Source organism: Leptonychotes weddellii, chromosome 6 (genome assembly GCF_054177405.1).
Source record: "Leptonychotes weddellii isolate Sample4059 chromosome 6, ASM5417740v2, whole genome shotgun sequence".
In the NCBI taxonomy this organism is placed as follows: Eukaryota; Metazoa; Chordata; class Mammalia; order Carnivora; family Phocidae; genus Leptonychotes; species Leptonychotes weddellii.
Window position 1 is genome coordinate 51,557,537 of NC_138374.1, and position 24,277 is coordinate 51,581,813.

At 39.6% G+C, this 24,277-nt stretch overlaps 1 protein-coding gene across 6 annotated transcripts in view; it reads right to left on the reverse strand.

Annotated features, from left to right (window-relative positions):
* Positions 1-6,297: 6,297 nt before the first annotated feature.
* The window catches only part of DDX50 (DExD-box helicase 50), a 37,711-nt gene continuing 19,731 nt past the window's right edge, over positions 6,298-24,277 (reverse strand). For 5 of the 6 annotated variants that reach the window (XM_081824149.1, XM_081824150.1, XM_081824152.1 and 2 more), the window contains 7 exons: positions 15,520-15,681; positions 14,928-15,047; positions 14,082-14,155; positions 13,698-13,857; positions 9,757-9,891; positions 8,589-8,633; positions 6,298-6,797 (listed from right to left, as the gene is read on the reverse strand). In XM_081824149.1, coding sequence (XP_081680275.1) covers positions 6,519-6,797; positions 8,589-8,633; positions 9,757-9,891; positions 13,698-13,857; positions 14,082-14,155; positions 14,928-15,047; positions 15,520-15,681 — 975 coding nt within the window. In that variant the 3' untranslated portion in view covers positions 6,298-6,518. The remainder of the gene's footprint in view (positions 6,798-8,588; positions 8,634-9,756; positions 9,892-13,697; positions 13,858-14,081; positions 14,156-14,927; positions 15,048-15,519; positions 15,682-24,277) is intronic. The other variant, XM_081824154.1, reaches the window with a different exon arrangement.

Here is a 24,277-nt window from a genome sequence, read left to right on the forward strand (position 1 = left end):
AGAGCTCCAACTGGGAGGAAACGCTCTTGGCAAGCGCTGGCCAGATTTTCCCTAGCCCCGGCCAGTAAAATGACTTGTTGCATTTCCGTGGTGTCTCTTCAGTGCTTTATATTAGATTGCTGGAGTTTGCAAGATACTTTCACGCACAGACGCGACAAATGGGTATTCTTGATCACCTTGTGGAAAAGTCGACACTGAAAGGAGCGCCCAGACTCACAAGCCTGGATAAGACTAGAATTCGGTCGGGCTTTGGTCATCCCTTTATGCGTGCACGTAGACATCCCTGAGCATTCACTGTGATGTCAGGTGAGAAACAAGGCTAGGATCCAGTAACAGACAATACACGAGTTGTTCTCAAGAAACTTTATAATAGACTGGTGGAGATAGACGGATATCAGTTGTTCTGAAGACACGGGGAGGCACCTGAACCGGCCTTGGAACCAGTAGGAAGGGCCCCAAACCACATGGACCTCTATAAGAAAATACAGGGCTCTAAATCTTGCATATTTGGACAATATACTAATTCTAGGAGTTGAGGGAAAGTGGTCCATTGAATGATCTATGACAATGTCGCTAAACTTCTCTGAGGAACTAGTGATGTAAGGAATTGGGAGCCGCTTCAACACAAAATCATTTTTGAAATTTAGTTGAAATCATGCCTGGCTTTGAAAACCTGCACTGCTTGTTGTGTGATTTTGCACCCATTACTTAATCTGAACCTGAGTTTCTCATGCATGAAATGGGATAACAAACTTACCTCATGGGCTGAGAAAATTAAGTAAGATAATGAATGAAAAGGATTTAGTAGTGCCTGGCACATAAAGCAGGATAAATGAGAGCTATTAAAACTTGTAGGTGTTTAGAAAGACAACTTAAAATATGATCATTTTATGACGAAGGAAAATGCTGTTTTGTGTATTTCATGAGATTAGTTTTTACTGCACATTTTTAAATGACAGTATTTTTTTACATTTCCACGGAATATCTAGTCAGTAGACTAGATTTTCCTTTAGGAAAAATGTCATGTTTCACATAAACTATTATTTGATGTTTCACAGTCTCAGTTTTTTAACAAATAAATTTATGTACTACAGCAATGCTTTAACTTACACTCTGATATCTTTAAGCTAGGAGCCTTGATTTATCCATCTTTGTATCCTGAAGATTTCAAACAGCACCTGGTACATAGGCACATAGATTGACACTAAATGTTGACTGACCATTAAAATGGCAATGTTGGAGGTGGGGGAGAGGAAGGAACCCCTTGAAACAAATTTTAGCTATATGCCCAGGCAGGAAAGCAATTCAATCATCATGGTATTAGGTGTGGGAGAAGGGGGAGCAAGCATGAATGCAAACAACCAACTGACAAAAGGCTTAACATCTGGGACTTCCAACATTGTACTTCAGACTTTGGAGTACCTAAGTGAAAGCCCAGTCCCTGCCTCAAGGAACCTCTGTGATACTGCTATGATACTGCTATAAACGGTACAGGGGCATTTTTATTATCAATAAGAGAGTAAGCCCAGAACACTACTTAATGGAAAATTGTTGTCAAGGCTTACAAACTATGTAAGTTCCTTTGTAATATACCTGCACATAGGCATAAGGCCAAAATCTAAGAGGAAGCATGCAAAGGTCCTCTCTGGCTCAAAGGCAGCCAAATTACCATATTAAATCTAGCTATCAGTATAAAATTCAGTAACAAGTGGAAAAAAAATGGGTCTCATATATACGTTTGATTGGAAATGTGAAGTTCTGTTTGGATATTGATTCTGCCAGCCCAGTTTCCTCTGATGTAGATAATGTCATATTTTCATAAAATTGGGGGGAGAATTTCTATTTCAAAAAGTATGCATACATACATGCACACACACAGTGATTCAAAAATCTACACAACGATATGTTAGCTGTAATTATCTAAGTGATGTGATTATGGATGGTTTTTATTTTCTTCCATTTGCTTCTCTATTTTTTCAAAATTTCAACAATGGAAGCACATTACTAATAGGAAAAAATATGGTTAAAAAAACTTATTAAGCACTACCGACAAAACATATGAAACAAAAACAATGTGAGAGGAAGCTCTCAGACATTCACACCTAAATGTGAACTCATTCAAATTTCTAATGCTGAAGGGAATAAAACAGATACTTACAAATTCAAAAATTGAAGATCAGGGTAACTGGCTTAATTAAATTCAAATAGCTGTTAAGTGACCACACTAGGCACAGAGTACCCAACAGAAGGATCTGAATAGCCAAAAGGAAGCATGAAGGTGCTGGGCTCTATAAGAAAGGAGCAAAATAAGGGGCTGAATGCAGCCCAAAGCTGAGAATTCTGCCCCCACCTTCTTCAGAAGGTATGGAAAGCTATCTTGTCAGGACCTTAATCTTAATCTTGTCAGGACCTGCCCCACTTCCCTTGCTAATAGGAAAGCCAGCCTTTAGCAAGTGGGCCCCTAAAATCTACCTCCACTCTGCTAGCATTTACCTACATGCTTTTCTTTTTCACTCATTTCCCTGAAACCCTTCAATGGCTGTCCAAAACAAGGCCTACAAAGCCTTCCAAGATAGGACTCTTGCCTTATTCTCATCACTGCTTTCCTCATAGCCAGCATCCCAGCAATGAGAGCTACTTACAGTTCACCATACTTAGATCTTGTTTTATTAGCTATTCTGTGCCCTTTTGGGCCTTCCATTCCCACTTCCCTGCTTCTTTTAACTGACTTAATTCATGTTCAATCATCACATCCAAAAAGCTTTCTCTAAACTCTCACCCCCATTCCTGGGCTGGGCTAGGTGCCCTTGTGCAGAGCTCTCAAATAATTGCACTTAGTCACTGCCGTGGGCCTAAGTTTATGTGTCCATCTATTTCACTAGATTCTGAGCTCCTGAGGGCAGAGACTAGGCACACCTTACTCACCTTTGTACCCCAAACATAGTGCCTGGGACATTGTAGGTATACAACTTATTCTGACTAAATTACTAGTACTCATGCACATTTGTAGGAATGGAGCCCCTCTTTGATCTTCGGTATAAATCCAGAGCTCACAACTACTCAAATGCAGAGCTGAGACTTTCTCCCCCAGTCATAGTTATCTGGAACCCCATTTCCCAAAATCAAAATTTCTCCCTTTCTTAATCTAGCACTGATTAAGGGCTTCACTGAAATCTGGCTCTTCTTGAAAACTCCTCCTCCTGCAACTTTCCCACGCATATGTTGCTCATTCCCTCACATCCCATGTACCCTGGTATCAGTGTCTTCTTTTCCTCAAAACCATTTCTGAACTATTACTCCTTCAGTATCACGTAAATGTCCTTGTCCCTTTGACAATACCACCCTATACCCTTCCTCGTTCAGGTAATTTAACCTCCACCATTCACTGATAGTTTGGCACCTGGCTTAGTCTTCCTCTCCCTCCTCAGTCCTGGAGACTTCATTGTCCATGAAAACATCCACGCTAGCTTCTCTGCTCTTTGACCATCTCAAATGAATTGACCTCTACCCCAACAGGCCTACTAACAAACCCTGCACTTGTCTTGTCCCCAACTGCTCCACTCTTGAAATCTCAAAGAGCTCTCACTGACCTTCAGTCCCTCGCCCCTTCTACATTCTCCCTGCTATCAACCCCACCTCCACTTCAATCCCTAGGCAGTCTAGACTCCATAGACATTACTCCAGTCACTTTTGCCAAAGTCCTTAACATCTTCACCTTGTCATCCTTTCATCTCATAGAGCAAACCCCAATCCTGGATCAATCATCTCCCATCTCCATTCCTACAACAGAATATTGAGTACTACAGGACATCACTCAAGTACTCTAATTGCTGCCAGTACACATTGTCTCTAATCTCAACTGGACCCTCAAAGCTGCCCGTGACCCCCAGTTTGCCTAGTAAGCTCTCCATCTTGTTCTACAGTTGATACCTCAGCATTTCTCCAACCTCCTCAAATCTCCTAGCCTACTACTTTCCTCTTCACCTTCAGCAGACGATCATGAAAGAATACCACAGAAAAAAATAGAAGACATCAGGCAGGCAATCTGTCATCTTTTTACCTTAACACCTGCAAATTCACCTACGTGATAAACATACTTTCTTCCTGGCAAAATGTTAGAGATGTGCTTCTACCATCTATGATTAAAATCTCCAGTGTGTGCTTAAGCTCATCCTTCTGGGTCTTCATAGGGATCTTGCTCCACCATATATTCTTTCTCTTCCTCCCTCCTTTCTGACTCCTTCCCATATTAGTAGTTCATGCTCTAATTTCCCTCATCCTCCCCCAACACACATGTACAAAAAATTCTGTCATCTCCTGTCCTTTCTTTTACATCCAGCTTTAGCTTATTCTTCTCTACTTCACAGCCAAATTTCTGGAAGACATGTTTGCTGTCCCTAGTTCTTTATCTCTCATTTTCTGCTGAACCCACTGCTAAATGGTTTCTACTTACCATACTTTATTAATATGGTTGCTCCCCATGTCAAATGTCTTCTTTTTGCCAAATCCAGTGGCCATCTCAGGTTCATCTTCTGGTTCCCTGGAAAGCCTCACATTCCTGGGCTTTCTGCCACCTTCTCACCTCTTCTTGATGATGATGGGATTTCCTTCCTCTGCTATGCAGTAAATACATTAGTCTGCCTCTGGGTTCCCTCCTTAGTCCTCTTTTCTTACTATACATTCACTAGATAATCTCTTCCACTGCCTTAACTACAATTAACATTTTTAAAAATTATGTCCAAATCTTTACACCTCTAGAACAGATCTCTCTCCTCCTTCAAACCTATAAATCCAACTGCCTACTGTTTATCTCTTCTTACATCTTTTATTATCTCATGGGCTATTCAATATTAAAATATATCTAATATTGAACTAATCATATCCCCCTTCCCTCCCCATGTAACTTTTCTTGTTCTTCCTCCTACTAGCTTATCTCAGTGACAAAAATCTGTTTCATTCTTCTCATCTCTCTCATCTTCCAATTCAATCAAGCACTAAGTCCTAACAATTTTATTTCCCACAGCTTTGGAGGTGCCTGGCTGGTTCAGTTGGAGGAGCATGTGACTCTTGATCTTGGGGTCACTGAGTTTGAGCCCCACATTAGGTGTAGAGATTACTAAAAAAAATAAAATAAAAAACTAAACAAAAAAACTTTGGAATCTAACCATGTTTCTCAATGTCACCACTGCTATTTAGCACAGGTTCAGAAGCTAGACTTCTCGGGGTTTAAATCCTCACTCCACTACCTATTACTCAGCTGTGATTCTGGACAAGTAGTAAGCTCTCAAATGCCTCAGTTATTATCAGTCAAAACATGTTACCTAACATTAGTGCAGACCACCATCACCTCTACCTTGGATTACTCCAACAGCAACTTAAGAGGTCTCCTGACCTCCAGTCTGGCCCTTCTCCAATCCAGTCTCTTCATTGCAGCCAATAATCTTTTCCAAAACACAGATCTCATCATGTTACTCCTTACTTTAAATGTATTAATGGTTCACCACTGTCTTCAAGAGAATGTTTAAACTTAACAATGCACAGAAGGCCTTTAAGATCTGGTCCCTGTTAAATACTATCGTTCTCTCTTATTCCTATCCTCTGCCTGTCATATGCAAACCATACTAAACTAATTGTAGGTCCTCAGACTTCCTATGGTATTCTTTGGCTCTGGGTATCTGCATATGCTGTTCTCCCTGCCTGCAAACCCTCTCCCTTCTAAACTCTTCTTCCCACCATACACATACTTGCTTAGATCAACAGATACTGTTGTTTAACTTCTTCTTTTGGGTATCACCACTTGTAAGCCTTTCTGACTCCAAGACTGGTTTGGTGCACCCCAACTAGGTCCTTAGCATTCCATACCTACCTATTTTACTCTTTAGATGTTAATCTCACTCATAATTGCTTGACTGTCTTTAGACTGTAAGTTCCTTGAGGATAGTGCTATGCCTTGTGCACCACTATATCCCTAATGATTAACATAGTGATAGGCACACAGTAGACTTCAATCATTATCTGGTGAATAAATTATTGAGTATACAGTGCTTGCACACCCTTTTAATGAACTATATATAGAATTTAAATGCTACACCTAACCAATCAAGTCACCAGTTTCTATAGCCCTTTAATGTAGAAGGGATTTCTTATTTTCTACTAATGTATCCTATGGAAGGAATGACCTGAATACAAATACACTACATTTTGCAAAATGCAAGTTATCTTAAGTAAGACTAATTTGACTGTTCTGTTTTAGAAGAACCTGTAGAAGATTACATTGACAAAATTCTTAACGCACAGTGAAAAGAGACAATAAAAGGAGTTTTTTTATTCAAAGGTATAACTGGATAAGTAGATTTGTTTACAACCATTCTTGCGAAATACTTTTTAAAAAAATATGACCAACTTCTTTGCAAAGAGCAGACACATACCTCAACTATGATGACCTAATTTTTGGTGGATAATGTACATGATTAGGCAGAAATAGGCAAGCTCACACTGGTAGATTAACTATCAAATACTCAGTCAAAACTCCGTTTGTGGACCCCACTTCTTGATCGATTTCTATTCCCACTTCGTCTTCTACCATCTTGTCGACTTCCTGACCGACTTCCCTGTCGACTCTGTCTACCTGACCGGCCACCAGATCGACCACCTGACCGGCCCGACCGGCCGGACCGGCCACTTGACCAGCCACTCCTCTGCCTGGAGTTAGAAGACGTGTTTCCATCATAATATTCTTCAATTTCGGGTAACTTGGCTGGCAATGAAAGTATCCAGTCTGAATCATGCCACTCTGCCTGTTGGGGGAATTTAGAGGATTAATATAAATGCAAAATGGAAACCATAAGCAAGCATATGAGTACAGAAAATTCTTTTTTAATATCCATCATCTATTAGCTAAAGGCCATCTATCCATTTAAATTCAAAGTATCTGAAACAAAACTGAAAACCAGAAAACAAAAACAAAAACATATTCAAAGCTCATTCATTAAAGTTCCTAAATTTTAGTGTTAGGAGAAACTCTCAGGCTCATTTTGAGACTCATAATTTCACACTCAGTTTATACATTCTAAAAGAGAGCACACTGGGGCGCCTGGGTGGCTCAGTCGGTTGAGCATCCGACTCTAGATTTTGGCTCAGGTCATCATCTCAGGGTTATGAGATCGAGCCCTGCATCAGGCTCTGCACTCAGTGGGGAGTCTGCTTGAAATTCTCTCTCCCTCTTCCTCTGCTCCTCCCCCCCACTCTCACACACTCCCTCTCAAATAAATATTTTTTAAAAATTAAAATTAAAAAATAAATAAGAGAGCACTGATTTCTTGGCACAAAACAAGCAGGCCACTAATAAGTAGTGCACTGCTTTCAGTGGTTATATTGACAGAAGCAAGAAGTGAGAGCTAATGATGGAGACTAAAAACCTGTTGAAAATATGTAGCCACTGGAAATAATTTGGTATCGGAGTAAAGAACTCAAGATTATGCGAATCAGCAGCTCACAAGAGCATCACCATGTTATATCCTGCTACATTAACTATTACTCATTGTGATCATGAGTTGTCAAGGAAAGTGAATATTAAAATACCCTGTTGAGGGGGCACCTGGGTGGCTCAGTTGGTTAAGCTACCGACTCTTGATTTCGGCTCAGGTCATGGTCTCAGGTTCGTGAGATTGAGCCCCGAGCTGGGCTCCGCACTCAACGGGAAGTCTGCTTGAGGATTCTCTCTCTCCCTCTTCCTCTGCCCCTCCCCCTGCTCGCGCTCTCTCTAATAAATAAATAAATCTTTAAAAAAAAAAAAAAAGTGTCCCTAATAGTTAGATATACGGAAATATTTATGGGTTGAAATGATAGAATACCTACAATCTGTTTCAAAAGAATACATACAATTCGTAAACCCCTTCATCTGTTTCACCCAAACTGCCACCCACCTCCCCTCTGGCAACTACTAGTTTGTCTCTGTATTTAAAAATCTATTTTTTTTGGCTCTTTTTTCCTTTGTTCATTTGTTTTGTTTCTTAAATTCCACGTATGAGTGAAGTCATATGGTATTTGTTTTTGTCTTAATCTTACTTTATGTAAAATAAAAAATTATAAAAATTTATTTAAGTACACCAGGTGTCATATGGAAGTGTTGAATCACTGTGTTGTACACCTGAAACTAATGTAACACTGGATGTTAACTATACTGGAATTTTTAAGTTTATTTAAGCATTAAATAAAATATTGTTGTCACTTTCTCCTAGTATAATATGGAAGAGAAAGAGACAAAGCTGAGTTTGAAAAAAAAAAAAGCATACATACAGGAGAGTGGGAAAATGGATGGAAATGACATGAAACCATAAAACAAACTGGATATGAGCTGATCATTGTTGAAGCTGGGTGATGGGTACATGAATATTCATTATGCAGCTCTGTTTTTTATATTTGAAATTATTCATAATAAAAATGTTTTAAATTATGATACAGACTAGATATATTACATTAAGGAACGTTAACTGATTTCGGCATAATAATGATATTGTCACTTTTTAAAAATTCCTATTTTTAGAGAAACACACTCAATTATTTAACAGATAAAATTTTAGAAATACCTGTAACCTTTCTGACTCAGTTGTGGGAACATCAAAGCAAACACCCTAAAAGCAAAATGAAAACATTTTTATTCAAATGCAGATGAGTTGATTTTTTACCAATACACTAATACTTGCTGGTAATTTTATAGTAGCTAAAAAAGGGGAAAAGATAGGGTGTGCCCCATGAATGTTTGTAAGATTAAAAACAGCTAACATATAATAATGCATGACACAGAGTGGCTGCTTATTGTATTTTCTAAGTCTGAAAAGTAAACACAGTATCTAACAGGAATCTACTACTACTACTACTAAGAATCTAGAGTATTCTTCAGAAAAGTTCTTGTAGACACTGTAATGTTTAATGTATAAATTCCTTGAAAAATTTAGTGCCGAAAAGTTTGTTTCTATCCTGAAGAGCTGCAGTGTTTATCAGATAATAAGAATGGTATAACCCAAGATGTTTCTTTTTTGGACCTGGTTGCCAATAAATTGAAAGTTAATTTAATTCTCAAGTAAGGCAACTAGTTTGGCTTAAGGATCTTGTTATATTTTTCCCTCCCCTCCACATTTTTTCTGAATGAGTATATTTGTCTCATACTTGCCACAAAACATTCTTGATGGTAACAGTAAACTTTGAGAGAAATGATTCTTTCTAATAAACAATCAAGATAATAAATTCTAGGCTAGAATAAGCCTATGTAGTAAAGTTAGATAAATATCTTTTTTCAAACCATTAAAGAAACAGAGTCACTAAGATTAGAGATGGTTTTAACTCTGTTATTTCAAAAATGTATTAAAATACTAACTTACTTAATTATCCTCATTAACAACCAACAGAGGCCACTTAAAAGTCAATATTGAGTATTCTCTAAATAACAGAGTTGTTTAGCTATTGAAATCATAAGTTATTTAGTCATAGAATAAAACACCACACACAACCACACACAGTATGTATCCAAGAGCAGAAACCTGGATAACTTGGTTATTATACAAACTAAGCAGGATGACTTACAGCTTTCTAGAGGAATGGGTTATTTACATAACTCCCCAAATTTACAACGGGAAACAAACTATCACACAAGAAAACTGTATTATTCATCTCATTAGACTTCAAAAAAAGAAAGAACAAAATCTGTTAGACATTTAGAGTTGACTGAAAAGCTTTTCCTTGTCTAGAAAAACCTACCATATTTCCTTTTAGGAGGCACATTCTGGTAATTTGGGATACAGCATTACTACTCAGCTTTCTGTTAAGTTCTTTCCATGCACAGCTGATATCCTGTATTTCTTCTGGACTTTCCAAAGTCATGGTGACAAACCCCTTAAGAAATAAAAGTCACATTATCTTTGGAAAAAAAGCAGCAGCAGCAGGACAATGAAGTTCTAACTCTGCAGCCCTTCATGACGTCACTGTACATTTCTCATGAGCCATCAGTATAACATGGCTGCCAAAACAAGTAACTTTATTTATTTATTATTTTTTTTTTTTTAAAGATTTTATTTATTTATTTGAGAGAGAGAATGAGATAGAGAGAGAGAGCATGAGAGGGGGGAGGGTCAGAGAGAGAAGCAGACTCCCTGCTGAGCAGGGAGACCGATGCGGGACTCAATCCCGGGACTCCAGGATCATGACCTGAGCCGAAGGCAGTCGCTTAACCAACTGAGCCACCCAGGCGCCCCAACAAGTAACTTTTTTTAAATAAAGATTTTATTTATTTATTTGATAGAGCAAGAAAGAGCACAAGCAGGGGGAGCGGCAGGCAGAGGGAGAAAGAGGCTCCCCACTGAGAAGGGAGCCCGATGCGGGGCTTGTTCCAAGAACCCCAGGATCACGACCTGAGCCAAAGGCAGATGCTTAACCGACTGAGCCACCCAGGCATCCCAAAAATAACTTCTTTAAAACTATATTAATAGAAGACTAATGTTTACAGATCATTCTTCTTTGTATTTCTGTAAAGACTATATATTTAATTCTAACCAACATGCTTTAAGAGATAATTAAACTAGAGCACCAGAGAAAAGATAAAGTAGTGAAGAACTGAGGAAATGCTGAAAGAGTCAAAGTTAGCTTGGAGTGGAAAAACAAGAAGACACAGATCTCTTTAAACTTTTGAAGGACTATTACATATCCAAAAATTACTTGTTCCGTAAAACTTCACTAGACAGCAAAAGGATCAACATGAAGAAGATATAGGAAGGGATTCATCTAATAATTTTGTTTTTTTTTAAGTCAGCTCTACACCCAACATGGGGCTTGAACTCACAACCCCAAGATCAAGAGTGGCATGCTTTACTGACTGAGCCAGCCAGGAGCCCCTCATCTAACAAATATCTGAGTGTCCCCTATATATGTGCCAGAGACTATAGTAAGTGCTAGAGATTCAGCAGTAAATAGTCCTTTGTCTCATGCAGGTTACATTCTAGTGTTGGGGGTGGGGATGGTGGGGATGAGGTGGGGTAGACAGTAAACAAATAAGCAAATATGTCAAATGCCAGATAGTAATAAGCATCATAAAGAAAAATACAGCAGGGCAAGGGAATAGAGAGTAAAGGGAAAGGTAAGCTATTTTAGACAGGGTGATCAGGAAAGACCTCTCTGATGTGGTGATATTTGAAGAGAGACCTAAATAAAATGAAGGAGGAAGCCATGCGGTAAAAAGAACGAACATCTGAAACAGTGCAAGTGCAAAGGTCTTGTGCAGGAGTAGGTTTATGTTCGAGTAACAAGTAGGTTAGGGTAGCCGAAACAAGCAAGGACAGAGTGATAAGAGATGATGTCAAAGAAGTATCACTAATACAGTTTCTAAGATATTTAATCAGAAGTTAGATAACCCATCTGCCAAAGAGGGATTCTTTTATTAGATAAGGGTTGGGAATAAATGATCTCTTAGGTACTTCTTAGCTCTAAAGGCTATCTTAATATTTTCCTAAAAGATATGGCTTAAGTATTTTCTTTAGAAGTACTTGATGGGGCACCTGGGTGGCTCAGTCGGCTAAGCATCTGCCCTTGGCTCAGGTCATGATCTCAGGGTCCTGGGATCGAGCCCCGCGTAAGGCTCCCTGCTTGGCGGGGCATCTGCTTTTCCCTCTGCCTCTCCCTGTGGCTTGTGCTTTCTCTCTTGCTCACTCTCTCTCAAATAAATACATAAAATCTTAAAAAAAAAAAAAAGTACTTGGTGGGTTACTAGGGAAAGGGTACTTGCTCACTGCTAAAGCATTACCCCACAAATCACTAATTACAAAGAGTAAAAGATACCTTTACAATGGGACTATAGGGCAGTTTCCATTGTAAACAAGTGATCAAACTAAGCATTATTAGTACTAGAACAATCTGACATTATATGCCTCCTACTGTGATATGGTATAAAGTACATAATATCACCCATAAGAGTACTTTGGTCCAAACGGTTTAAACTGAATGTAAAATCAAGCTTTGATTTTACTTCCAGTTTACAGGAAAGGCTGAATAAAGGCAAAAGTTAAATGATGTATGAAAAGAAAACCAGAAAAATCCAGGTAAGAAATTCTAGACTCTGATCTACACAACTAATCTACACTCTTCAAAAAATTAATCAAATTAATAAAAAATGATGGGAAAACAGTTCCAGATTAAGAGAAGCATAACACCAAATGTAACATATGAACTTGAATTGGATCCTGAATTCTTTTTTTTTTTTTTTAGATTTTATTTATTTGAAAGAGAGAAAGAGAGCACATGCACGTGCACAAGTGCGTGCATGGGGACGGCGGCAGGGGGCCAGATGGAGAGAGACAGGCAGACTCCATGCTGAGTGCATAGTCCAACATGGAGCTCAATCTCACAAATCTGAGGATCCAGATGTTTTTTAAAGATACACAGTGTGGGCGCCTGGGTGGCTCAGTTGGTTAAGCGACTGCCTTCGGCTCAGGTCATTGATCCTGGAGTCCCGGAATCGAGTCCCGCATCAGGCTCCCTGCTCAGTGGGGAGTCTGCTTCTCCCTCTCCCGCTCCCCCCTCTTGTGCTCGCTCTCTCTGATTCTCTCTCTTAAATAAATAAAAATCTTAAAAAATAATAATAATAAAATAAATAAAGATACACAGTGTGAGGGGCGCCTGGGTGGCTCAGTCTGTTAAGTGTCTGCCTTTGGCTCAGGTTGTGATCTCAGGGTCCCAGGATTGAGCCCCGCGTCAGGCTCCCTGCTCAGTGGGGAGTCTGCTTCTCCCTCTCCCCCAGTTCATGCTCTCTCTCTCACATAAATAAAATCTAATATAAATAAAATAAAAAATAAAGATACGCTGTTGGGGGGGGCATCTCGGTGGCTCAGTGAGTTAAGGCATCTGACTCTTGGTTTCGGCTCAGGCTCTGGTCTTAGGGTCATGGGATGGAGCCCTGCATCAGGCTCTGCTCTGGGTGTGGAGTCTGCTTGGGATTCTCCCTCTCCCCTGCTGCTCAAGCTCTTTCTCTCAAAAAAAAGATACATAGTGGCAGGGGGTGGGGGGAGAGTTGGGACACATGAAGTCACCCCCAGCAAAATTACATTTGACTAAACCATTAATACTTGCCAGAGAGAAAACATTAGACACCCCAGATGTACTCCCATATACTATACCAAATTGTCACATGCAAGTTTACCTGCCCTGACCTTTTTGTTCTCCTCTTCCACCAACTCTCCCTCTTTCTCAATCTCTCTGTCCCCACCCAGACATCAGAGAGCTTTCTTGCTGAGAGGTCCTGTTATCCAGGGATTCTCCTCACTTATACCTTGATGAGTAGTAAATCTTTGAACTACTTGCAACCAGTGGGTCTGGTGTGGTTTGTTTTGACATCTGATACTAATCCAGCAGCGGGGCCAGGTAAGGTGGTGTCAAACTACACACATACCCCACCCGCACACACATAGCCGCTCAACATATACAGGTAATCCTAACTTTGCATGGCACTGTGTTAAATGCACAGAATCTATGCTTTGATTTGCATGGTTCCATGGCAACTTACAAAATAAAGAATAGGGTCTGGTGTGTAAGTTTTAGTTAACACAGTACTGTGCAAAGTGAAAGTCTCCTGTCTTTCTCTCAGATAGATGGATTATCTACGGTTCAATTTTAATCTTTTCTCAATCATACATGATTTTCTCACAGATTTCTACCTTATCAGAGGTGATCAAAGATCGTGGTTCAAAACTTGATGCACCAGAGATGTGGGCTAATGCTGCAGCCAATGCATCCACTGCCCCTTTCTCTTCTATCAATCTCTGAGCTGATGGTCGGAAAAAATCAACAGCAGCGTAAGAAACGGAAGCCAGAGACCTATGGTTTAAAAATAGTAAATTTTCTTGGTCAAGACAAAGGTAAAAGATTAAAGATAAGAGAATGAATGGGAAAAGAAAGAGCAACGTTTTCGTATTTTAACATAACTAAAAGTCTGCTGGTAAAACTGGTGATTAAGTTTTCTGATATTTGAACTAGGAGAGCTTAAAGATGAATAGCCTAATACAAAAGAAAAACTTATTCAGCAAGTTCAGAAAGCATACCTGATGGCATCCATGCTTTTAGATTTAACTAAATCCATTGTAGAAGGAACACCTACACGTTTAAAAGTAATTCCCTGAAAATGAAAGAATTACATTAAAGAAAAATGGAAGTCTTTACAATTAATTCCTAAATTCATATAGTTTGTTGAATTTCCATTTCTTGGACTTAAAGATTTCCAAGCCCCAGTAGATCAAAAGACCTGCTTTTTCTAATAAATCATCAATTACAAATTCTAGGAAGAAGAAAAAAAATTTAATTGCCCTTAGTTACAATCATGAAATTTCACTTGCAAAATAAAGCTGATTCCAAAAAAGGAAAAAAGATGCTCATCACCTCTATCAACTTTTTTTTCTTATTACCCTATCTCATTTTACAAAGTAGATGAAATAGTGTTTAAAAACACACATCATGAAAATAGGAAAAAATGTAAAATACCACACACATACACACAAAACAAGCCAAAAAAATGTATATAATTTCTTATAGAAACTGGCCAGGTACCATTACTCAATATAATCTTAACAAATACACCAAGACTATGGCAGTCACCCCTTTATAATGCTAGACTATGAGATACTGAAATCACAATGCACTTCTGATTTTAGAATCAAGGGAGAAACTCAAGGGAAAAATGAGAAAGTCAGCTCTTCTGTCTTCACAATAAAAGCTGTATCAAAACAAAGTCTTGCAGCTCCTATAAATTTAGCTCTCCACATGCTTCACATCCAAATGCAGCTTAAACTGAGAAAAGTTGTAAGCATCTATTTGTGAGAACAAATATAAAAAGAACTCTTTTCTAAGACATCATTTAGATAATAAGACTGAAATAATTTAATTCTACTTACTGCTTTTTGTTCCACATATCTTAGTTGACCTCTTTCTCTGGGTTGATAAAAACATATGCAAATCCCTGTCCGGCCAGCTCTACCTGTTCGTCCAGAACGATGAATATAGGACTCAACATCCTGAAAATAAAAAGAGACAATACATTTTTTTTAAATCTGGCAAAAAAAAAAATCTGGCAAGTGACAGTCATTCCAACAACCAAATAATAACGCTAATAACAAAACTACTACTACCAATGATAACATTTTTATTTCAAACCTATTGCTCTTTCAACATCCCGAAGAAATTTTATGCTGAATTTTCGGATTAAAAGGAATAGGATTTAAAATCTTTTTATCCACCTCATCCCAGGGCTCTTCATATGACAACTTTTTATAATCCCTTTGCATGATTCCATGCTTCAAATCCAAATAAAGAAGTTAATCATTTGCTAAGGCATCAGATTCTGACCAATTTAACACTACATTAGTAAAAAATGGCTAACAGCAAGAACAGATAACATATTTTTCATATCCCAAGCAATATCTTATAAATAAAATAGCAATTCACACAGCTGTTCTTATATTCCCTAAATAAAATTTCATTTCTTACCTGGGGAGGAGAACTTTGAATCACCAGATCAACCTCAGGAATGTCCAAACCACGGGCAGCCACATTGGTTGCCACCAAAACTTTAAAACTACCTTCTCTGAAGCCTTTCAGTGTAATTTCTCTTTGTGACTGTGCAATGTCCCCATGTAAACATTGGGCATTCTATTTGAAAAAAGGGAAAAAGTAAGTGTACAACTCACACTTGTAATTAATAGCACCCTAACACCATGTAGTCTGTGCTCTTTGTTGTTGTTGTTGTTTAAAGATTTTATTTATTTATTTGACAGACAGAGACACAGTGAGAGAGCAAACACAAGCAGAGGGAGCGGGAGAGGGAGAAGCAGACCTCCCACCAAGCAGGGAGCCCGATGTGGGGCTTGATCCCAGGACCCTGGGATCATGACCTGAGCCAAAGGCAGACGCTTAACGAAGTAATCTCTACACCCAACATGGGGCTCAAACTCATTACCTGAAGATCAAGAATCAGACGGTTCACTGACTAAGCCAGCCAGGTGCCCCAATATTCTTAGTTTCTGATAATTATAGTAATGCATGCTTATCATTCAAAAAGACCAAATGTTACAGAAAATATTTAACAGAGGGTGCCGGGGTGGCTCAGTCAGTTAAGCACCTGCCTTCGGCTCAGGTCATGATCTCAGGGTCCTGGGATCGAGCTGTGTCAGGCTCTCTGCTCAGCAGGGACTCTGCTTCTCCCTCTCCCTCTGCCACTCCCCCTGCTGTGCGTGCGTGCTCTGTCAAATAAATAAAATCTTACAAAAAAAAAATATTTAACACAAAATGTAAAAGCTCCCCTCAATATCAGCCTCCTAATAATTCACTAACAGTTTGGTGAATACTCCTCCAGATATATTTTTTTAAAACACACATACAGGGGCTCCAGGGTGGCACAGTGGGTTAAGCGCCTCTGCCTTTGGCTCAGGTCACAATCCCAGAGTCCTGGGATCGAGGCCCACGTCGGGCTCCCTGCTTAACAGGGAGTTTGCATCTTTCTCCCTCTGCCCCTTCCCCTGCTCATGCTCTCTCTCTTCCAAATAAATAAATAAATAAATCTTAAAAAAAACCAACATACACACACATACACAACCCACATGTAACAGCATACACTATAATTTATGCATTTACTTATAAAATGGGATCATACTACATAATCAGTTTTGAAACCTGCTTTACAAATTATCTTAGCTATTTTTCCACATCTATAACTCTACTTCATTTTTTAAAAACTGTATATGATTTCATCATATGATGTAGTACCATTTATTTCAGCACTATCCTATTGATGACCATTTGGATCATATCCAAAGTTTTCTTCACCTTTAGAAACAATACTACATTGTATGAACAATGTTGTACTTGTATCTCTGCCCGCTCCCCCGTCCCCGTATATGTGTATTTCAGTAGGACACATATCTAGAAGGTGAATTTCTAGGTCAAAATTATGAACATTTAACATTTTAATAGCTATTGCAAAACCGTGTTGTAAAAAGAGGTTCTGGGGGTGGGGGGCGCCTGGCTTGCTCAGTGGGAAGAACATGCAACTCTCAATCTGGGTGTTGTGAGTTTGAGCCCCACATTGAGTGTAGAGATTACTTAAATACATACATAAACTTAAGGAAAAAAAGGGTTGTGCCTATTTACTCTTCAACATTTACGAGTCTTTAGTTCATCCATACCCTACATCCATGTATATTATGAATCATTATAATCTTTGTGAATCTAATAGGCAAAAATGATTTCCCAATTTACATTTCTGTAATATTTAGTGAGGTTGAACCTATTTTTATACAATTTATATATTCTATTTGTACTGCAAATAATTTTTCTATTACAAACGAATGTCCTAGCATTCTAGCTATTAAAATTTAAAAGTTCAGGGGTGCCTATGTGGCGCAGTTGGTTGAGGAGCTAACTCTTGGTTTCAACTCAGGTCGTGATCTCAGGGTCCTGGGATTGAGCCCCATGTCAGGCTCTGTGCTCAGTGCAGAGTCTGCTTGACACTCTCTCCCTCTCACTCTGCCTCTTCCCCCTGCTCGCTCTCTCTAAAATAAATAAAATCTCTAAAAAAATTTTTTTAATGTTTTAAAAGGTTCATAATAATGATTTAACCCTAACCCTAAAAAAATTTTTTTAATGTATTAAAAGGTTCATAACAATGATTTAACCCTAACCTTAGTAACTAAGCCTAATGCATTCATGAGTGAATTCACCGAGTACTTGCTATGTACCAGATTCTGGAACAATCATAAAGAAACAACCCCAGGACAGACAATTTGACAGGCATTTTCAGTACAGTATGATATGTACTATAACCAGGTGCAGGGTGCTACTGGAATACTTAAGGGGGAAACCTAACTTAATTTTGTTTAAGGGGAAGTCAGCACTGAAGGTAAGACCTGACATATAATAAGAACTAGCAGGTAAAAGGAAGAGCAGGAGGCTAGGGAGTTCTGGGCAGAAAAAAATTTCATACATAAACAGTGTGTCTGGGAACTACAAATATATGAATATTACTGAACCATAGTGTGAAAGGGGAAAGTGATGAGAGATGAAGCTGCAAAGGAATATGAATTTAATCCTGCGGACAACATGAACTGAGTGACTGGAAGCAGGAGATTATCATGAACATACTTGCATTGCAGAAGGAACACTCTGGTTATAATGTGTAGAATGTATTAGAAAAGGGAAAGGCAAAAGCCAGGGAGACCCAGGTAGCAGGCTCTTGTAGAAATCCAAAAAGGTCAGTGGCCTCACCAAGGCAGTGGCAATGCCCATCTATTCATCCAATAAATATTTAGTGATCTACAACATGATCTAAGGATAAAATAGCAAACAAAAATAAGATCGCCTCCATCCTCACAGTCTATACTTTGGTAGGGGAGATGGAAACTAATCAAATAATGAGGCATGCAAATAAATTTAGCCAACAAGTGTAACTGATATTGCACCAGTCTAAGAGGCAAAGAGCATTTATTGATTTATTTTTAGAGAGGGAGAAGTGGGGAGGCAGAGGGAGAGAGGGAGAATCCCAAGCAGGCTCCACATGGAGCCTGACATGGGGCTTGATCTCACAACCCTGAGATGATGACCCGAGCTGAAATCGAGTCAGATGCTCAATCGACTGAGCCACCCAGGCACCCCATGGCAAAGAACATTTACAAGAGGACAATCTGACCTATTTTGGGGCAAGGAAGAATTCCCTGTAAGTGGTGCTCTGAATTTTTATCTGAAAGATGAGTAGGAGTTGCTAGGCAAGAAAGATTACAAGTTCAAGAGCCCTGTGGTGGGAGGAAACATGGCAAGTATGGAGAGCATGCAGAATGAGGACAAAGTATGATAAAATGAAGCTGGAAAGGTAAGTAGGGGCTAGGCCATAAATAAATTCAAGAACTATTGGTAGATGAAATTGGGAGGAGCTGGTGAAGGGAGGAGAAATGAAATATAAAGGAAAGAAACATTATACATGACTACCAGATTTCAAGCTTCTGAAACAGTAGTAAGAAAGAAATAGACCATTTTGAGGGTGCCAGGGTGGCTCAGTTACGTGTCTGATTCTTAGTTTCGGCTCAGGCCATGATCTCATGGGTCATGGGGAGCCTGCCTGAGGAGTCTCTCCCTCTGTCCCTCCCCCCACTCTCACTCACACTTGCTCTAAGATAAATAAATCTTCAAAAAAAAAAAAAAGAAACGGACCATTTTATTTTAAAAATTTTATTTATTTATTTGACAGAGAGATACACAGCAAGAGAGGGAACAAAAGCAGGGGGAGTGGGAGAGGGAGAAGCAGGCTTCCTGCTGAGCAGGAAGCCCAATGCGGGGCTCGATCCCAGGACCCTGGGATCACGACCTGAGCCAAAGGCAGACGCTTATCGACTGAGCCACCCAGGCGCCCCTGAAACGGACTATTTTAAACCATGGGAGATAGAATCCAAAATTACTTTGTAGTTAACTGAACAGCAAATGGTAAAGAAGAAAAATCAAGGGTGATGTGTAGATTTCTGATGTAGTCTATGGGTAGATGTACCATTTAACAATAGGGAATGTTGGGGGCGCCTGGGTGGCTCAGTCTTTAAGCGTCTGCCTTTGGCTCAGGTCCTGATCCTGGGGTCCTGGGATCGAGCCCCGCACTGGGCTCCCTACTCAGGGGGAAGCCTGCTTCTCCCTCTCCTACTCTCCCTGCTGTGTTCCCTCTCTCGCTGTCTCTGTCAAATAAATAAATAAAATCTTTAAAAAAAACAAACAAAAACAAAACAATAGAGAATGTTGGAGACAGAATGGGTATAGGAAAATAGAAAAGAATGAATTCAATTTTAGGTACCCAATAATGGGTTGCGGTGTTTGTGGCCAGTAGGATAAACATAGGTCTAGATTCTGGAGACAGAGCTAACCTGGAAAAAGATTTAAACATTATCAGCATATGCACAAGAGCCACAGGAGTGATTAGTTATATGCATCTACATATGTAGCTATACTTCTTTATTTCTATACTTATTGTCTGCTTGCTGTTAAGAAAACCATTGTGCTAAATGCTTTAAATAAATGACTTCATTTAAACCTTAAAAGTGGAAAAAATTTATTTTTAGTATCACTTATTTATTTATTTTGAAAGAGAGAGTAAGCAAGTGAGCATGTGAGCAGAGTGGGGAGGGACAGAGAGAGAGAGATAATCCCAAACAGGGATTCTGTGGAGCCTGACAGGGGGCTCGATCCCACCACCGAGATCATGACCTGAGCTGAAATCAAGAGTCGGATGCTTAACTGACTAAGCCACCCGGGTACCCCATTAATATCACTTTTTAAAAGGGAAACATGGGCAAAGAAATATGGAGTGACTTCAAGGTTACAAAGCTAGTAATACAACTGGGATTTAAACCCTAATATGTGTGACTCCAAAGTCTGTGATATAAATCACTATGCTCAGGAAGAATCCATCGAATGAGAAGAAACAAGTACAGACGTTAGATCTGTGAGGAATGCCAATATTTAAAGTATGAACAAGAATACAAAAAGAGGGGCACCTGGGTGGCTCAGATGGTTAAGCGTCTGCTTTCGGCTCAGGTCATGATTCCAGGGTCCTGGGATCGAGCCCCATGTCGGGCTCCTGGCTCAGCAGGGAGCCTGCTTCTCCCTCTCCCTCTGTCTCCCCCCACTGCTCATGCTCTCTCTCTCTCTGTATCTCTGTGTCTCAAATGAAGAAATAAAATCTTAAAAAAAAAAAAAAAATACAAAAAGACCTCAACAAAACTGAGAAAGGTTAGCCAGAGACGGAAGAAAACCTTTGTGATATCACAGAACCCAAGGTAAGAGAAATGCTCAAGAAAGGAAACATTATTGCCTTACTGGTGTTTTTTTAAAGTCATAAACATACTTTAAAATAAATTGGATGGTTTTTCATAGTAAAATTTTCAAATCCACTTTTTAAAAAATTTTTAATTCAATTAATTAACATATAATGTATTATTAGTTTAAGAGGTAGAGTTCAGTGATTCATCAGTCTTACACAATACCCAGTGCTCATTACATCATGTGCCCTCCCCAATGTCCATTACCCAGTTACCCCATTCCCCTACCCCCCTCAAAGTCACTTTTAAAAAATTTGATACAGGGCGCCTGGGTGGCTCAGTCGGTTAAGTGACTGCCTTCGGCTCAGGCCATGATCCTGGAGTCCCGGGATCGAGTCCCGCATCGGGCTCCCTGCTCAGCCGGGAGTCTGCTTCTCCCTCTGACCCTCCTCCCTCTCGTGCTCTCTGTCTCTCATTCTCTCTCGCAAATAAATAAAATCTTTTAAAAAATAAATAAATAAATAAATAATTTGATACAGTAGCACCTGGGTGGCTCAGTCGATAAGCGTCTGCCTTCAGCTCAGGTCATGATCCCGGGGTCCTGGGATCAAGTCCCGCATCAGGCTCTCTGCTCAGCAGGAAGCCTGCTTCTCCCTCTCCCACTTCCCTGCCTGTGTTCCCTCTCTCTCTGTGTCTCTCTCTGTCAAATAAATAAAATCTTTAAAAAAAATTTGGCACACTGATTTTTTTCACTTGATAATTAGTCCTAAGAAGGGACATAATACATTTATATTACCAGTGATGGTTTCCAGGTCTCCAACTTACGAGTAAATTATTTTCCAAAAGTTTGTGTGCATGCATGCGTGGGTGTGTGTATGTATGCATGTGATTGTTTAGAATTAAGAAAGCATTGTTCTGGGGCACCTGGATGGCTCAGTTGTTAAGTGTCTGCCTTCGGCTCAGATCATGATCCCAGGGTCCTGGGATCCAGCCCCACATCCATTGGGCTCCCTGCTCAGCGGGAAGCCTGCTTCTCCCTCTCCCACTCCCCCTGCTTGTGTTCCCTCTATCGCTGTCTCTCTGTCAAATAAATAAATAAGATCTTAAAAAAAAAAAAGAAAGCATTGTTTTGGTAAAACCTGACCTTAAGAAAAAAATTACAATTTAAAAATAAAAAAAAACCACTAAAGTTCTCCCATTAGTCCCTAAAATCCTGTATCACTTATAATGATGTGCTACTACTACTTTTTACCTAAACAATAAACCAGCAGAGGAGAAACTGCATTGCTCTCAACCATAGAAGCTGGTTAGCATCCAGTAAGAGGGGAATTCTCACCCAGTCTTTGCAGCAAGGCAAGTCCTCCCTATGAGATAAAACAATAGCTTCTGCAACACTACTGCTGCTGAGTGTTCTAAAGCAATAACAGGAAAGGTAAATCAACTACCCTTGATCATTTTCACTATTTAGCAATTGTCGTCCATGTATACTGTATAAAGAGCTAAAACTATAGTCAGTTAAAATGATACTGGGGAAGGGCGCCTGGGTGGCTCAGTCGTTAAGCGTCTGCCTTTGGCTCAGGTCATGATCCCAGGGTCCTGGGATTGAGTCCCACATCGGGCTCCCTGCTCGGCAGGAAGCCTGCTTCTCCCTCTCCCGCTCCCCCTGCTTGTGTTCCTGCTCTCGCTATCTCTCTCTCTGTCAAATAAATAAATAAAAATCTAAAAAAAAAAAAATGATACTGGGGAAGATGTCGACAGCATAGTCTTTGAATCTCCAGTTCCCATATAAAAACAAACGGAGCAATTAGGATAACAAACTTAAAAATCCACAGACATCTATGACAAAAGTAAGAGACAAATATTTTCATGATTTCCAAAACATGAGCAGGTAGGGACAAGACCTGTATATATGGGGCAGGGGGGAGATTCGCTGGTCCTAAGAACAGATAATCCCTAGAAAGCACAATGGACCAATTTGAGGATAGCAGCTGAAACTAGGAGAGTTTTTGTACACTGAAGGGCGATTGTCAGGATCCAGAGGTAAGGTCTGAAAGAGGCTGGAGCAGCTGGACCCTTTATGAACTTTCAAAATTTACAAACCAATGCTCCCTTGCCAGGACAAAGGCCCACAGTAAGGAGAAAGGGTTGAAGCTAGGATCCAAACTGAGGATGCCAGGGATCACAGAAGCAAAGGAAAAGAAGATCCAGATAAAAATGAGGGAAAAGACAGCCAGAGCTCAGAAAGTAGGAGATCTTTTCTTTTTTAAACAGCTTTATTGAGATATAATTTACACACCAAACAATAACAGAAGCAGCAGCTCTACAGCTGTGAAGCTTGAAAACTATTCTGACCCATGCCTCCCCATTTAAAGTTCATAAAGATTAATTTCACCCAAGGGGTGACTGGCTGGCTGAGTCAGTACAGCATGCGACTCTCGATCTTAGGGTTGAGTTTGAGCCCCACGTTGGGTATAGAGATTACTTAAAAAAAAAAACTTAAAAAAAAAAAGATTTCACCTAAAAATAAGCCAATAGTAAAGATCACAATTCCTAACACCAAAAAACTCCAAATAATCCAATTAAAAAATGGGCAAAAGACATGAACAGACATTTCTCCAAAGACATACAAATAGATGGTCAACACACACATGAAAAGATGCTTAATATCACTCATGACCAGGGAAATGTAAATCAAAACTACAATGAAATATCACCCTACACTGTCAGAATACCTAAAATCAAAAACACAAGAATCAGCAGGTGGCAAGGATGTAGAGAAAAAGGAAGCCTTGTGTACTGTTCGTAGGAATGCAAACTGGTGCAGCCGTTGTGGAAAACAGTATGGAGGTTCCCTGAAAAGCTGAAAACAGAGCTACCCTATGACCCAGCAATTGCAATACGGGTATTTACCCCAAAGATACAAATGTAGTGATCTGAAGGGGCATGTGCACCCCACTGTTTATAGCAGCAACGTCCACAATAGTCAAACTATGGAAAGAGCCTAGATGTCCACCGACAGATGAATGGATAAAGAAAATGTGGAATATATATATATATATATACAATGGAATGTTATGCAGTCATCAAAAAATGAACTCTTGCCATTTGCAATGACGTGGATGGAACTAGAGGGTATTATGCTAAGCAAAATAAGTCAATCAGAGAAAGACAATTATCATATGATCTTGCTGATATGTGGAATTAGAGGAACAAGGCAGAGAATCATGGGGGAAGAGAGGAAAAAATAAAATAGTACGAAACCAGAGAGGGAGACAAACCATAAGAAACTCTTAATCTCAAGAAACAAACGGAGGGTTGCTGGAGTGGAGGGGGGTGGGAAGGATGGGGTGGCTGGGTGATGGACACTGGGGAGGGTATGTGCTATGATGAGCGCTGTGAATTGGGTAAGACTGATGAATCACAGACCTGTACCCCTGAAACAAATAATACATTATATG